At 45.4% G+C, this 16,199-nt stretch overlaps 1 protein-coding gene across 1 annotated transcript in view; it reads left to right on the top strand.

Annotated features, from left to right (window-relative positions):
- The window catches only part of LOC132979130 (SH3 and multiple ankyrin repeat domains protein 2-like), a 240,976-nt gene extending 225,076 nt beyond the window's left edge, over positions 1-15,900 (top strand). Inside the window, exon 24 of the mRNA XM_061044700.1 lies at positions 8,177-15,900. Coding sequence (XP_060900683.1) covers positions 8,177-8,699 — 523 coding nt within the window. The 3' untranslated portion in view covers positions 8,700-15,900. The remainder of the gene's footprint in view (positions 1-8,176) is intronic.
- Positions 15,901-16,199: the final 299 nt, after the last annotated feature.

The raw sequence follows: 16,199 nt of genomic DNA, 5'->3' as shown, positions 1-16,199 counted from the left end.
CATCACTCCTTCGCTAGTGAGAATAAAAAAGGCGGACCTGCGCTTTGTTCTAGGCTGGGGGTGGAGTCCATGGGTGGAGATATCAGGGGAGGGGAGGGGATTTTTTCTTTTTACCAGAATCCCACTGTGACATCACAAGGAGAGCACATTAGAAACGTGCATCCAGAGCAGGACTGGATGGGTTTATTTCACATTTTATGGGTCAGTAGACACTCAGGTTACCCAAATATATGTTCACAAACACTGTAAAAGTGGATTTTTCATAATATGTCCCCTTTAAGCTAGAGTAGTAGTAGTAGTAGAGTATACTTTACTTGCTGCTAACTTGCAGCATAGTGGTCGTTTAATCTCGATTATCTTGATTTTTCACGATCATGGAAACTTTATTAATTGCCCAGCCGTGCTGTGGCTGCAGGACTCCGGTGGCTTACCTACGGCGTGTAAAATTGTGTTTTTAAAGGCAGGGTTGTTCATTTCCTCCAGATCCACTTTTTAAGATTTTGGTTGAAGTTGTCTTTAGGTCCTGACAGAAATTAATAACTCATGTTCTCTGAAAAAGGAACAAAGAAAATCCATCATCTGTATCAGTTGTAAGTCTGTAAAAACTTTGACCAATGTCTGCCACGAGGTACCAATCTGATGAACCAATCACACGCCTCCCTGTCTCCCTGCTCGCTCTCTAACCCTTGCGTGCTCTAGCTCACACTCAAAGTGCGTCACCGATGACTTTAGGAGTTTATACTGAGAGTTTACTTACTGCTGAATGAGACATGAGACGACGTAGTTTCTACACAATGCAAGAGATGAGCTGAGGTCCACTTCTGGAGCAACGGCGCTCGTGCATGTAAGTGAGGGGGCGGGGCTTTAGAGGGAGCACAGAGGGGAGGGGGTGGGTGCAGACGGAGCACTGAGGGAATGCTACTTTCAAAATCATGCTAGTTTTAGAAAACCACCAACCCTGCCTTTTATGCCATAACAACGCGTCAATGCCCAAGAAGACGTTTTCCATTGCTAACTGCCACTGCACTGGAAGACCCAAAAGTCGGCCATTGATCCCAAACGGCTGAAACATCCTCAGAATATAGCTAATGGGTTATGAGAAGAGGGTTGGTGCAAAGATGTCAAATTGGTTCACAAATGTGTTAAAATTTGTAAATGGCTGCGACTGCTATTTACTGCTTTTTTTCCCAGAGCATCCGCTGGATTGTAATCTGTGATCAGTGAAGTTTGAAGTGATGCTAACTGGTCTGATCAGCTTAATTTGGTTGAGTCACTCGATGACTGTGGTGGGATCAAACAGCCAGATGTGATCCTGTCCTGATGTGACTGCAGCGTCACACGTTCCTGAAGCTGCGCCCGGACAATTTGATAAACTCTTCCTACTGATGGCTGCTCTGAGGTGTGTGTGTGTGTGTGTGTGTTTCTCATGTCAGATGTCGTTTAAACCTCCCTCATTTGTTCGTCTTATATCGGAGGGTCGGCAGGTATCAGAGCAGCCGATCAGTTGTGGGTTCATAGAGAGCACGCTGTCGTCGTATGAAGAAGCCCGGGGAGGGGAAAGGTGCTCCTGCTTCTGATCCTGACAAACAGATGGCAACAGAGAGGCACAGAAGATGGCCTAGATTCACACATGCTCTCTCTCTCTCCCTCCATCCTTTGCTCCCTCATGCTCTTCCTCTTTTGTTTTTTCTTCCTCGGCGATGTCGGGATCATCAGATTTTCTCTGTTGGACATTTGTGGCTTTTTTTTTTTTTTTTTAATGTCTTATTTTCTTTCTTTTTTTTTATCCCCGTCTCTTAGCTTCCCAGATTAAATGTGCGTTGGTTGTGCCTGTGGACGAAAGGGTTGCTTAGCAACCGTAGGATGAGAGCAGCCTTGAGGCCTGCAGTGATGTCAGTCTGAGTCGGGGGAGGGGGGTGTGTGTGTGTGTGCGCGTGTGTGCGTGTGTGTGTGGTGGCAGGACTAACCCTCAGCAGAGTTCAACATCATCTCACGCAGGTCACGTGCCGCGCTGCTTTAGTAGGTCACCGTTATGTAAGACGGCACAGCCGAGTCAGTGCGTGTGTTTGTGTGTTTCTATAAATAAAACGGCAGCGTGTGCGTGCATGCCGATGAACGGGTCGTGTGTGTGCTTGCTGGTTTGTGTTGTAGAAGCGGGCAGTCATGTGATGATGATGTGTGTGGGCGCCATGAAGGCGATGAAGGTCTCCCACCTCTTATATCGATATCACAGCTTCACTCAGCGCTGAGATGAACGCCACGTGCTAACCTTACGTGTGTGTGTGTGTGTGTGTGTGTGTGTGTGTGTGTGTGTGTGTCTGTGTGTGTGTGTGTCTGTGTGTGTGTGTGTGTGTGTGTGTGTGAGTGTGTGTGAGTGTGTGTGTGTGTGTGTATCTGCAGAATGCGTCTGAACTCTGAACTTTAAGTTTCTCTCTGCACTTTTCAAATCTCACCCTCAGCTTGTTCCTACATTTTTAAAGCTCTTTTTTCATAGCTTTCACATTTTTCATCTTTTGGTTTGAATTTAGTGGACTGGACTTCATTATATTTTCAGGTTTGGTCAATTTTTTGTCAGACTGCATCTATAAGGTATAATAGTCTTCCCGCTTCTTGCTCACTCTCTCTCTCTCTCTCTCTCTCTCTCTCTCTCTCTCTCTCCCTGATGCTCTCTCTCTCTCTCTCTCCCTGATGCTCTCTCTCTCTCTCTCTCTCTCTCTCTCTCTCTCTCTCTCTCTCTCTCGCTCTCTCCCTGATGCTCTCTCTCTCTCTCTCTCTCTCTCTCAGTCGTTGTATCAAACAGTACAGAGACGGGCTAACTGTCTGCTTTGTAGCTGAAGGCTGCTGTGTGAACTAGCGCCGTAAAGACGTACGCACTTCTCACCAGACGACCTCGACCCGCTGACAAAGTTACATAGTGCTGAAAAGAGGCGAGCGGGCGCTCTGTGGACACGAGAGAGACGCCATTCTCCCTGTTGGAGGTTATTGTTCTATTAGATCGACTCTGAAACAACTGAAGGAGGAGGAGTTACAGATTGTTGTTTTAACTGCGTGTTTCCACATAGTTCCACATAGTTGCCTGCTGACATAATGTTGATAAAGTGATGGAACATCAGGCCGTGAATCCACATATTTTGAAACTGACCGGACGCTCTGTGAGTTTCCTTGTCTGACTTCCTGTCCGAGTCGATCTATTCTGTCCAGCTTGACACGTGCTTGCAGCTAACTCCGTCAAAAAAAAGACTCGCAGCGTATTTAAAACGGAGGAGAGCTTAGCGGTGCTGCCGGCCCACGACGCGGGATGTGGAAACAGGAGCATTAAATAGAGTGACAGTGAACCGCTGTGTGCCGCCATTTGTGATGTTTGGAAATTGGCAGTTGGCATCAGAAAATGTTTTAAATGTCAGTTTGAGGCAGAACTGGAGACAGGATCTAGTGTGCAGATCGAGACATGAGCTAATCAGACCTATTTGTTTTTTTGAACCAGGCTGTAAACATGTTAATCTCTGCTGTAAAAACAGACTTTTTTGAATGGGTGTGTATGTGACTTCCTGTGCTTCTGCAGCCAGCCTCTAGTGGACACTCCAGGAACTGCAGGATTTTGCATCGGCTTCTGTTTTTAACACTGGACGTTTAACTTTGTTTGTTTTTCACTCATATCTATTCTCTCAACATGACACATGACCTATCCAGTTTGTTCCTTTTGGCGTTTTATTACATTTTTCATCACTTCCTGTTTCATTTTTTGGAGCTTTTAGGACACATCCAGCTAATCACTAAATAAATGCTACCTGTTTTTTCTGAAACACAAACACAGCAGTAATGAGACTTGATGTCCTGCACAGAGAGAAGCTCACAACAGCTCCGTCCTCTTTGTTATGCGTGACTCTCCGTTAATAAGGTCAGAGGAGCTAAGCGGGGCGCCGTGCTAATTAGGCTAACAAGCAATTACATAGTTTTCACATCAATTTTAACTCGTGATATAAAAAGTGATTAGTAGACGATAAAACATCAGGACACCAAACACTCGACTCAGGTCAAGTGTTGTGAAGCATCCGTGCTTCTGTTTGAAATCAGAGTCAGAGCTCGGGTGTCCGGCGTGTTTGTCATTACGGGAAAATTAGAATAAAAATGTTGTGCAGCCGGAGCAGAGCGAGGGTTGGTGAAGAAGAATCAAAGAGAACGATATGAAGAAGTAGTAGAAGAAGAAACTCACAGACGACTCCTGTTCATGCAGGAGGAGTTGTTCTGAACGCTTCATAATACAGAACATTAAGATGACGTCAGCATTAACTTGTTAAGGTCTGAAATTAATGCATTCATTTTTTTAATCGCAATTTATGTTATTTTGTCCCTTCAGGTGCACCGTAGATAAACCTCCTTAGTGACACATGGAGGGACTCTAGTTTTCCGTCTTGCTGCAGAGATTTAATTTATGTGACCCGATAATCAACAGATTGTTTTAAAAGACGAGCTAAAAGAGCATTACAGTAAACGGGTCAGCTTTAGATGAATGTATGTGTGTGTGTCTTCATCATGTGTGTGTCTTCATCATGTGTGTGTCTTCATCATGTGTGTGTGTCTTCATCATGTGTGTGTCTTCATGTGTGTGTGTCTTCATCATGTGTGTGTGTCTTCATCATGTGTGTGTCTTCATCATGTGTGTGTGTCTTCATCATGTGTGTGTCTTCATCATGTGTGTGTCTTCATCATGTGTGTGTGTCTTCATCATGTGTGTGTCTTCATCATGTGTGTGTGTCTTCATCATGTGTGTGTGTCTTCATCATGTGTGTGTGTCTTCATCATGTGTGTGTCTTCATCATGTGTGTGTGTCTTCATCATGTGTGTGTGTGTCTTCATGTGTGTGTGTCTTCATCATGTGTGTGTGTCTTCATCATGTGTGTGTGTCTTCATCATGTGTGTGTCTTCATCATGTGTGTGTGTCTTCATCATGTGTGTGTGTGTCTTCATGTGTGTGTGTCTTCATCATGTGTGTGTCTTCATGTGTGTGTCTTCATCATGTGTGTGTCTTCATGTGTGTGTGTCTTCATCATGTGTGTGTCATCATCATGTGTGTGTCTTCATCATGTGTGTGTGTCTTCATCATGTGTGTGTGTCTTCATCATGTGTGTGTGTTTTGATCGTGTGTGTTTTGATCGTGTGTGTCTTCATCATGTGTGTGTCTTCATCATGTGTGTGTGTCTTCATCATGTGTGTGTCTTCATCATGTGTGTGTCTTCATCATGTGTGTGTCTTCATCATGTGTGTGTGTCTTCATCATGTGTGTGTCTTCATCATGTGTGTGTCTTCATCATGTGTGTGTCTTCATCATGTGTGTGTGTCTTCATCATGTGTGTGTCTTCATCATGTGTGTGTGTCTTCATCATGTGTGTGTCTTCATCATGTGTGTGTGTCTTCATCATGTGTGTGTGTCTTCATCATGTGTGTGTGTGTCTTCATCATGTGTGTGTGTGTCTTCATCATGTGTGTGTCTTAATGTGTGTGTGTGTGTCTTCATCATGTGTGTGTCTTCATGTGTGTGTCATCATGTGTGTGTCTTCATCATGTGTGTGTGTGTCTTCATCATGTGTGTGTGTGTCTTCATCATGTGTGTGTGTCTTCATCATGTGTGTGTGTGTCTTCATCATGTGTGTGTCTTAATGTGTGTGTGTGTGTGTTCATCATGTGTGTGTCTTCATGTGTGTGTGTGTCTTCATCATGTGTGTGTGTGTCTTCATCATGTGTGTGTGTCTTCATCATGTGTGTGTGTGTCTTCATCATGTGTGTGTGTGTCTTCATGTGTGTGTGTCTTCATCATGTGTGTCTTCATCATGTGTGTGTGTCTTCATCATGTGTGTGTGTGTCTTCATCATGTGTGTCTTCATCATGTGTGTGTGTCTTCATCATGTGTGTCTTCATCATGTGTGTGTCTTCATCATGTGTGTGTGTCTTCATCATGTGTGTGTCTTCATCATGTGTGTGTCTTCATCATGTGTGTGTGTGTCTTCATCATGTGTGTGTCTTCATCATGTGTGTCTTCATCATGTGTGTGTGTCTTCATCATGTGTGTGTGTGTCTTCATCATGTGTGTGTCTTCATCATGTGTGTGTGTCTTCATCATGTGTGTGTGTCTTCATCATGTGTGTGTCTTCATCATGTGTGTGTGTCTTCATCATGTGTGTGTCTTCATCATGTGTGTGTGTGTCTTCATCATGTGTGTGTGTCTTCATCATGTGTGTGTGTGTCTTCATCATGTGTGTGTGTCTTCATCATGTGTGTGTCTTCATCATGTGTGTGTCTTCATCATGTGTGTGTGTCTTCATCATGTGTGTGTCTTCATCATGTGTGTGTCTTCATGTGTGTGTTTTGATCATGTGTCTAATGTTATCCTCTGTGTCCTCCTCGTCCCTCCATCCATCATGACCTTCCTGTGGAGCAGCCGCTGTTGAAAAGTAAAGCTTGTATGTAAGTTGATTCAGTCTCTGTGTGTGAGATGCCGGGGGGGGGGGGGCCTGGAGGAGGGGGAGGGGGAGGGGCCTGGAGGAGGCCGCACTTCGACGGTGGCCCACTTCCATTTTGGCAGAACGACCCTCCTTTTGTCCCCCCCCCCCCCCCTTCACTTCCCCTCAGGCCGTCCCATATGTCACAAGGAGGAGGGAGAAATATCTAGGCTGCCACACGACACAACGAGAGAAGAAGAAAGTGTGGAGGTCAGACTCTCTCCCTCTGAGTCATTAGAACAACTCTTAGTGACGTTTAGATCCGTTTATGAGGATGAGAATCAACAGACAGGATCCTGAGGGGAAGCTGCACGTGTGTGTGTGTGTTTCTGCTCTGAATATCAGCACATCCGTCACATCCCTCCACGTGGGCCAGCAGGTAATGTGATGGATGGAGCGTTTTTTATTTGCTGTGGTTGGATTTGCTGTGTCGGAGAAACTTTCCCGCCTCGCCGTCCTTCACATGTTTTTATTTTCAGCGTGGACGAGTCTGAGATGAGTCCACGATTTTTCTTACGTCAAATGAATCCCCAGTTTGTGTTCCTTCAATTCAGCTGTAGGTCCTGGAGCTCTCTGTTGGTTTGGTCTTGACTTTGTAAAGTTGAATTGATGTTATAAAATGTAATTGTTCACTTTATAGGTTACAGGTTTCATCTTCAGACTTCAGATTCCACGTTCAGAGACGTGACATTGTGAGTCGATGAATCGGAGAGAGAGATTTAATAAATAACAAATAACAAGAACAGGGGCGCTGGTGGCACAGTGGTTAGTGCGCCCCATGTATGGAGGCTGCAGTCCTCCAAGCGGGCGGCCCAGGTTTGAATCCAACCTGTGGCTCATTTGCCGCATGTCATTCCCCACTCTCTCTCTCTCTCTCCCTGATTTTCCGACTCTGTCCACTGTCCTGTCTCTCCATTGAAGGCACAAAAAGCCCAAAAATAAAATCTTATGAAAAATAAAAAATAAATAACAAGAACATGACACAGTGGACGAATCTGTACAAATATCTCAAAGTATGAAGCTCATGTAGCTCAAAGGTCTGAACAGAGACTCACAGAAAACCAGCCGTCCTGCCTTAAGTCTAACCAGGGAAGAGTCGCCACCTAGTGGTCATTTAGCAGCATTACATCCTCGCAGCAGTGACTTGATGAACAGCTGTAGTTTGAGTTTAATGAACAGAGATCTTTCTCATCATGACTCCAGACCATCGTGATGACCCATTAAAGCACCACGTCACAGTACGCCACCTAGTGTTCAGAAAAAGCACTTTACCCTCTGGGCAGCTTTTTGGTTTCAGTTCAGGAACCATTCAATGTCAGGTGACCTGCCAGCTCATCTTTACGTCTGATTGGTTTGTCTTCTGATTAAATATCTACTCCGTCATCTTTCTGATTCTGTCAACGGGCGCAGCATCTTCACCGACCTCCTGCTGCAGAGGTCAGCTCTGATAACGTCCCCGACTCTCAGGACTCGCTGGATATCTGGAGGACTTCATTCACCAAGGGGACAGAAAGACAGCTCAGATGTCCGCTAACGCATTAGCAGAAAACCTCTTAAGATAAACAGACGGGGTGTAAAGCTGGTTATGGAACATGTCGTTCAAAGATGGCGTTCAGCTCGCCCCGTGCTAAAAATATCCGACCTGATCTTTTCTTTTTTTTGTCTTTTGTGTCCCTCAGGCCTCCGACAGAAGACTCAGGAATGCGTAACAACGCGGCCTCTGCCCTCACCTCCACCCCTCCCAGCAGCCTCCCATCACAGACACACCCCTGCAGCCCGCCAGACTCCGCCTCCTCCCTCACGCCCTGCTCCTCACTGCCACCCTCTGTGTCGCCCACCCTCACCGACGTCTTCGGCCTGCCCACCCCGCCCATGGGCAGCGGCGGCGGCTACAGCCTGAGCTCCTCGTGCGGTGGCAGCGGGAGCTCGCGCTCCCCGTCGCCGCTCACGCTGATGCAGGCGGTGGCGGCCTCGGGGAAGCCCTTCGCCTCCAAACCCATGGAGCTTTGGAACAAGCACGACGTGGCCGACTGGCTGGAGAGCCTGAATCTGGGGGAGCACAAAGACGCCTTCCTGGACAATGAAATCGAGGGCGCACACCTGCCATCCCTGCAGAAAGAGGACCTGATCGACCTGGGCGTGACGAGGGTCGGCCACCGCATGAACATCGAGAGGGCCCTCAAGCTGCTGCAGGACAGATAAGCCCCGAGGAGGCGGGCGGAGTCAGGGCCGAGGAGAGGGAGGTGTTACCGATCACTTTTACTCTTCATCAGACATTATCTCAAGTCGTGGATCTGGGTAGAAGTTTTGTCCAAGCTGATGCTGCCTCTTGCTGTTTTTGTCCTCTCTCATCCTCCGTCGCCCTCATCCAGTGCTCCGGTGTTATCCGCCCTCTTCCTCCTCCTCCCCCCCCGCCCTGAGCACCAGGGGATCATGGGATGTCGGGCGGGACAGTCGGGGAAAAAGAAGAGAATAGCTGCTATGTCACATCAAGGAGAGTGTAAGCAGAGGAGGCCAGCACAAAGGACTGAAACTAAAACTCTGGAATAGTTTGAACTCAAACTCTGAAAGAAACACTCGTCTGGAAGTTTCTCTTAGAGACTCGTGCTCACCCAACCGCTTTGGAATACTAAAGACTTTGTCCGTGCACCCCGGTGTGGGTGCATGAAAACCAGCTGAGCTGGTTGTTGCTCCTTTTCTATCTTTGCTAGAGTTTGTTCAGAGAATAATATTTCTTCACTAGAGTCCTACCGGAGTTATATTTCTGGGTGCATCTAAGGTTGTAGAGAACAATTTGCGATAGACTTCATTTTTCTTGCTTTTCACCTGTTTGTGTCAAAATAAGAACATTAGATGACATGTTTAAAGTAATATGAAACGATATCTCATGACCGCACACACACACACACACACACACACACACACACACACACACACACACACACACACACACACACACACACACACACACACACACACACACACACACACACACACCCCGAGCATGTATACACACACGGATACGTCGATGGCCTTCTTCTCCAGAGAGAGAGCAAAGCATGGAGAGAGGTGGTCACCGGAGGAGGAGGAGCTACGCTGTAGCAGACCACGCCCACTCAGTGTCCACCTCTTCACACAAGAAAAAGAAAGGCGAGGACACGAGGTACGAGACGGACGGACGCTGAGACGGTTGAACCAGCTTCTCGTCTGCAAAGGGCACACTTGGCTTTTCCCTCTACTTCAGTGTGTGTGTGTGTGTGTGTGTGCGTGTGTGTGTGTGTGTGTGTGTGTGTGTGTGTGTGTGTGTGTGTGTGTGTGTGTGTGTGTGTGTGTGTGTGTGTGTGCGTTAATGGGTGACCCGAATGATTAAGGCCAGTCTATCTCTTTCCATGGATCTGTTAAATAGGCCAGCCTGTAGGGAAAGTAGAGCTGTTCTTTTCTTTTCTCATCGTGTCAGCGCTCCCTCCACTTCACTTTAAGCAGGTCGACACTCGGCGTTAACGCGGCCCCACAGTGATGCTGACGTATCACACACCCCGTGCGTACGTGGTAGAAGTTGATGTTTTTTTTAACGAGAGAATTGCATGGTTTGTTTAAAAGAGAAAAGTTTGATTTTTTGGGGGGGAATCGGCTTGTTGACTTTTTCTGGACGGCGAGTGAGATGAGAAGATTGAAGCTCTCGTGTTTGAGTCGAGAGAAGTTTTTATTTTAGCATAAAGGCAGGAAGCAGGAAGTCCGGCTCGTTCAGACGCTCATTGATATCTACAAACACAATCTGTTTGTGAGGGATCTTTTTTTTGGTGTTTTTTTTTCTCGTTCCTCTTCAGAAGCTGTGTCACCTCTGATTCAGCTTTCAGTCCATGTGGAAACGAAGAGGCAACAGCTGGCTACACACGAGACGATGTTAGGTCAAGATTTCCCGCACCTAATGATCAGGGGGCGTGGCCTGATTCAACCGATTATTTGTCCTGAAGTGTGTCATGTCGATACGATGATTTCACCGCTCCTGATGGAGTCAGAGCCTCCTCCATCTGGAATCATATTCGTCCAACATGTTTGATATTTATGATTCCAGATCAGGCTGCTTCTTCCTGAAACAGCCAATGAGAGCGAGCAAACCGGGAAGCGTCGCAACATAAACACACCTGAGCACCATGCCGAGTGGAATTTGTTAATTTCCGCACAAAACAAAACGCCCGGACAGCCAGCTGACGACGTCCATCGTCCTCCATCTTTGTTTTTCCTCTGAAGTCACATTTGATCACTCGAGTTTCTGTGACATCATGAGGAGGGTTATGATGTTAAACATCTGTTAAACTGACCTGATGTTTGTGGTCTCTAACGTTTTTAAAATCGGTTCAGATTTGAAAATCTTCTCGTATGTAGCCAACATAACTGCATCAAGTAACATCCCTAAACCAATCGGCTTTCAACAATTTAGCTTCTCTTTAAAAGACGTGCATACAGTTTATAAGTGCAGATAATTATCCTCACCTTCGAGTTTATACTTTATTTCTGCCTCTGACTCAGTGGTTTCAATCTTCTCATCGAACTCTTCCAACAAATGTCAAAACATGAACGGACGACCTCCAATAGATCGCGACTCGGATCCCGTTGCCGCCCTCTCTAGTGTCCTGATATTAAAGATCTCTAACTCACAGGTTGATGTTTAAAAAATCTCAGAATTTATAACGTTTCTATTCCAGCCTATCGACTGACCCGACCTGTTTTATACATCGTTCTTTGTTTATAACGAGAGCGGAGACTTAGCATGAAGCTAACTGGAGCTCAAACACAACCAGATCCAAAATCAACCAAACTGCGCCCCCCGATGGGATCAGCTGTGAGGAGGAGCAGGTCTGTGGTTTGGGTCCAGTACTGGACTTTGGAGCAGAGCGTTAAAGGAGAAGTAAAGTTTGTGACCAGCGCAGCCTTCGTGCAGCTCTTTTATTTCATCTTAAAGGAGGCTGCAGAAGCTAAACTGAGCAGCCGCTACAGGAGATCGTCTTCATCCCGATGACGTGAAAAACTGCAACAACCGTCGGCTTTTTTCGAGCAGATGGAGAATCTGCAGCGTCAGGGTTTTATGTCAGAAACACGAGCAGAGAATGAGATGACAAAGCCGACAGATGTTTTTTTCAGATTACAAAGTGATAGAAATTATTTCTGGTGGGATGTGAGTTTCTCCGAGTCTCACGTTTCGTACTCCGCTGCAGCTCCTGAAGGACACACCGCGGTCAAACATGTTTTCTAAAGTCCAGATTTTAAAACCAGATCCGCATTTCTAAAGCTGGAGATGATGTGTACGTGTTTGCTAGTGACGATTAAAGGCTGGTCAGAAGTAGAAGTACAGTATGTGTTGAACTGTGTGTATATAAGAGTGTTTAAGAGGATATTTGATTCAATGTATAGCTCTATTAAGAGGTTTAGATTATCTATGAAGGAGGATCTACTGTTGCCAGAGCTGACCTGAGGACCAAAGCAGTGGATTCACCCCCCCACCCCCACCCTCCTCCAATCATCCTGCAGAGGATGCCTTAAATAGCTCACAGGCCCCGCCCCCTTCCCGCCACCTCCACCCTTCTGCACCACTGTCGCTCGTACAGCTCGTGTCGTATTTTAAAGTAGATTCTTTCAGAGCACGCCTCACGTGTGGACGATCCAGTATGTGCTCCACGCTAACCCGACGTCTGCAGAGAGAGATTTCAAAACACCTTTATTTGGTTTCATATCGCACTCCGCGGCTTCATGTTGAGGTGCAGCTCTCGAGGAGACTAATGAAACATACACAAGCTCTGTGTTCTGTGAACATTCAGCCGTACGGAGGCAGCCTGCGCGGGACAATGCTGCTATTATCCTGTTCCATATTTTAAAACAAACAGCGACGCGTCGGCCGTGGGATAGAAAAGCACAGTATTTTTAAAGATTTGTATAGAGTTCTATGAAATTTTATAGAGGTTATCCGAACAAGACACTCATGCGTGGATTGCCAAAAAAAAGAGAAATACTATATAGATAAAAATGTGATTATTATTAGACTTCTGGGTTATGTAAGAAGCAATATTTATTCTGAATGAATCTCCTTGGTTGTGTTTTATTTTTCCCATTTTGAAGTTACATATCATGATGCGTTCACTTGTCAGTGTTTTCTTGAAGTGTTGCCTAACGTAGATACTACTGCAGTGTAAGATATTTTGGCCAATCAAGTGAATCCCAAGGTGTACGGTTGGCAGCGAGGGCAAACGCGCTGCAACGGGCGAGATCATCGTCACACAGAGAAACAGGCGGCAACTTCAGGATGAAAGCACGTTGAAAAAAAAAAAACACAAAAGTCCAGAACAATTACAACGAAACAAGCTGCAAACGCAAAGAGAAATGTGCTGCAGGAAACGTCAATAATGAAAAATGCTTTATATTTCCAGATATCACAGCGGAAAGGCTCCAGGCCTGTAGGGGGCGCTTGTTGGAACTGGATGTTGGTGAAACATTTTTGAAGACACTCATTTCAAACCTCCTGTGCTGCTTTCAGGTGTGAGACAAGCGGTATCCTCCAGTTTTAAGAATGAAGCAAATGTGGAAGTGTAAAAAACAACTGCAGTTCATCGAGTGTCCACTAGAGGCTGGATGTGAAAGACCCTTAATGTCCCATACACACCTTATGTTAAAATGTCTGTTTTGACAGCAGAAATTAAAATGTTCACAGCCTGGTTCAAAAAAACGATTCTGTTCTGATTGGTTAATGTCTTAATCAGAGCACATTGTTTTTTATTTAATAACTCACCCGTTTTGATTTAATGAACCCTAACCCTCCATGCTGGAAATGCTCTCTCAGTCTAACTTTCAGTCAATCTAACGACAGGCTGAGAGCTGGAGCTGAGGCGGGTTTTAAGCCTCTAGACAAACAGCTACCAAACGCCTGCCCTCTACACGCCTTATTGTGAATAACTCTTATCCTTTTTCAAATCAAAACGGGTGAGTTAGGAAAAAATACAACCCTCCTTACGATGTGCTCCTATTAAGAAATTAACTAATCATAACCAAAAGCTGTAAACATGTTAAGTTATTTTGTTAAAATTTGACATTTTTATATGGGTGTGTATGGGACTTTCAGGTCTTTTGTAGCCACCCTCTAGTGGACACTTGAGGAACTGCAGTTTTTTGCTCCTCAGCTTTGACTTACAAGTTATTAAGTTGTTTTTTTTACCCCAGTAGTCAGCCTTAAGAAACATCCTACACAAATGTTGAATCATTTTGTTGTCTTATTAACAGTTCATGTGGTCGCCTCACATCAGAATAAATCTCCTCTTAGCGCCCCCTACAGCGTTGGAGCACGTTTTTTTGTGGTGACTGAATATGCACCATTTTTCTGTTACATTTATTTACCGGGTTTATGCACTTTTAAAACCTGAGCACAGACCTCGCAGTGAGGACCCTGCTGGAATGCAAGGAATTGATTTCATAATCTATCTCTGGATTTAATTGATTATTCGAGGGCTGTGACATGCCCCCAAATCTCACTGACTTTTGCACACGCATCAGGCCATGTGAAAATTTTTTGATTTTTTTAGGTCTTGAACAAGAGTTTTGCAGAATGGCTCCATAGCGCCCCCTTATGCTTTAAAAAAAATTCACCCTCTGTAGTGTTTTCACCTCCGTGCACAGACGTATGTATCATGCAAAGATCTACAAAAAGAGTCTCTTATCGTCATGGTGAGAACCAAACAGGAAGTGCCGCCATTTTTCTTTATTTGGGTCTTTTAGAAGGACTTGTTTTCCTGCAGCCTGCTGATAATCATTTCTTTCGGCTTTCTGCAGCCGTCTTTGCATTTTCAGCTCGTCTCTGTGGGTGTATTCGTCGTGAACTTTCCTGACTGAACTCTTTTGTGCCGTTGTAGGTCCCAGATCTGCTCGGGTGTTTACATCTGCTCGGGGTCCCGCGTCTGCCGGTGACGTCACACAATACGATCGACTGTGTGATGATGTAGCACACCGTGATTGGCTGTTGGTCGGAGAGTTTACAGATGTAGTTTTCACGGGTCTACGGACGGAGAATATGGACGAACGACAAACTGTCACAACAAGAAGTTAGAGCACATGGTGCAACCTACATTTGATGTTAAACGAGGCTTACTGTCTGTCACCAGCAGGTGGCGTCATTACAAACATTGAAGAGTGGCCGTGTAAATGTGTTCAGACAGGGACTCTCATCAACCGTGTAACATTTAAGTCAGTGGTTGTCAACTCGTCTAGTCTCAGGACCCAACGCCAACTCCTCCGTGAGAAGAACCTCGACCCAAATTATTCGACCAATCAGATTTATTTACTGAAAAATTGTGCAGTTTGGACATCAGTCGGTACAAAACATGTGACAGAAGCAAGAAACTGAACAAAACAAACATGTTTAAAAAGCGCTTCAAAGACTTTTTTTTTCCAGCCACACATTCTTGACCTAACGAAAAAGGCCCCGCGACCCACCTCAGGGTCCCGACCCACCAGTTGAGAACCACTGATTTAGGGCACTTTGGATGCTGTGTGTGTTTGATTTCTTCCACTTTCATGAGGAGACGTCGACCTCTCTCGCCGACTCTCTGACAGCCAATCACAGCGTGCTTACATCATCATACAAACGCAGGCGATGGACCCCGAGCAGATGTGACCACCCGAGCACATCTCGACCTTCACCGTTTCAGTGCGTTTTCCCTTTCAGGCCACCGTACAGAAATCTTCTGACGACCACCGTCTGCCTGACTCTCATCCCCTGAAATCCCTCAATCTAGAGTGTGTGTATGAAAAGAAGCAAAAAAAAAGTGTAAATTTAAAAAAAAAAAAAAAAAGAAGAGGCCATTTGGTAGAAATATATGAAACCTATGTAAATGTAAACAAACAACGCCGCCAAAAAGATTAGCGGTGGCCGTCCTTCAGTCACCGACAGTTTTCTCTCTGTTGTAGATCTGAGTAGATGTAGAAGAATCTTTTGAAGCCTCGCCATGGCGTGGAGCTTTCACCAGGCCGTGTTTAGACCAGGCATGGCTCACTAACCCCACCTCCACCCAGCCACCCCCCCCACCCCCCCTTTGAAACACTGCTCCCACCTTCATCATCGTTTCTTTTTCTTAAATTGATTTTCCTCATCGATAGATTTTATTCTTTAAGTCTTCATAGAGGCTAAGAAATGTTTTCTCGGTAATTTGTGCAAAGACTTGTGTTCATGTTTTCTATGTTGCTGTAATTTTGTGCTACTGAATCATCATAGAGTCGACTAATTACTGAAATGAAAAGAGAGAGAATTTTCCTGTAACTGCACTCTTAAGCCCCGCCCCCTCCTCCCCCCCTTTCAAATCCTCAAGATTTCTTGTATGGCAACCAAAATTCACTGTAAGAAATAAATATAATATTGCACTAGTGTCGTCTCCCTCTCTCTGTCCTTAACGTCTGCATGTTCACACCAGAATCATCTCTGAAGATCTTCAGCATCGTACCTCGTTAAATCAGCTGTTCCAGCTCGGGATGTAAACACATTCAAAGGAAGTTGACTGGAGTTGCTTTCTGTGTCAAAATAAAATGCTCGTATATTTCTTTTCTGTTCTTCTGACTACTCAAAGCTCTTTTATCTTCCTCGTTCCTGGGCCCACCGAGCGTGCTCACTTGGAGTCGTAGTCCAGTGGCTCTGATCTGCGTTCATAAAAAAACTCTGAAATCAAC

Source organism: Labrus mixtus, chromosome 1, assembly GCF_963584025.1.
Source record: "Labrus mixtus chromosome 1, fLabMix1.1, whole genome shotgun sequence".
Taxonomy (NCBI): domain Eukaryota; kingdom Metazoa; phylum Chordata; class Actinopteri; order Labriformes; family Labridae; genus Labrus; species Labrus mixtus.
This window is presented reverse-complemented; position numbering and strand designations above follow the sequence as displayed.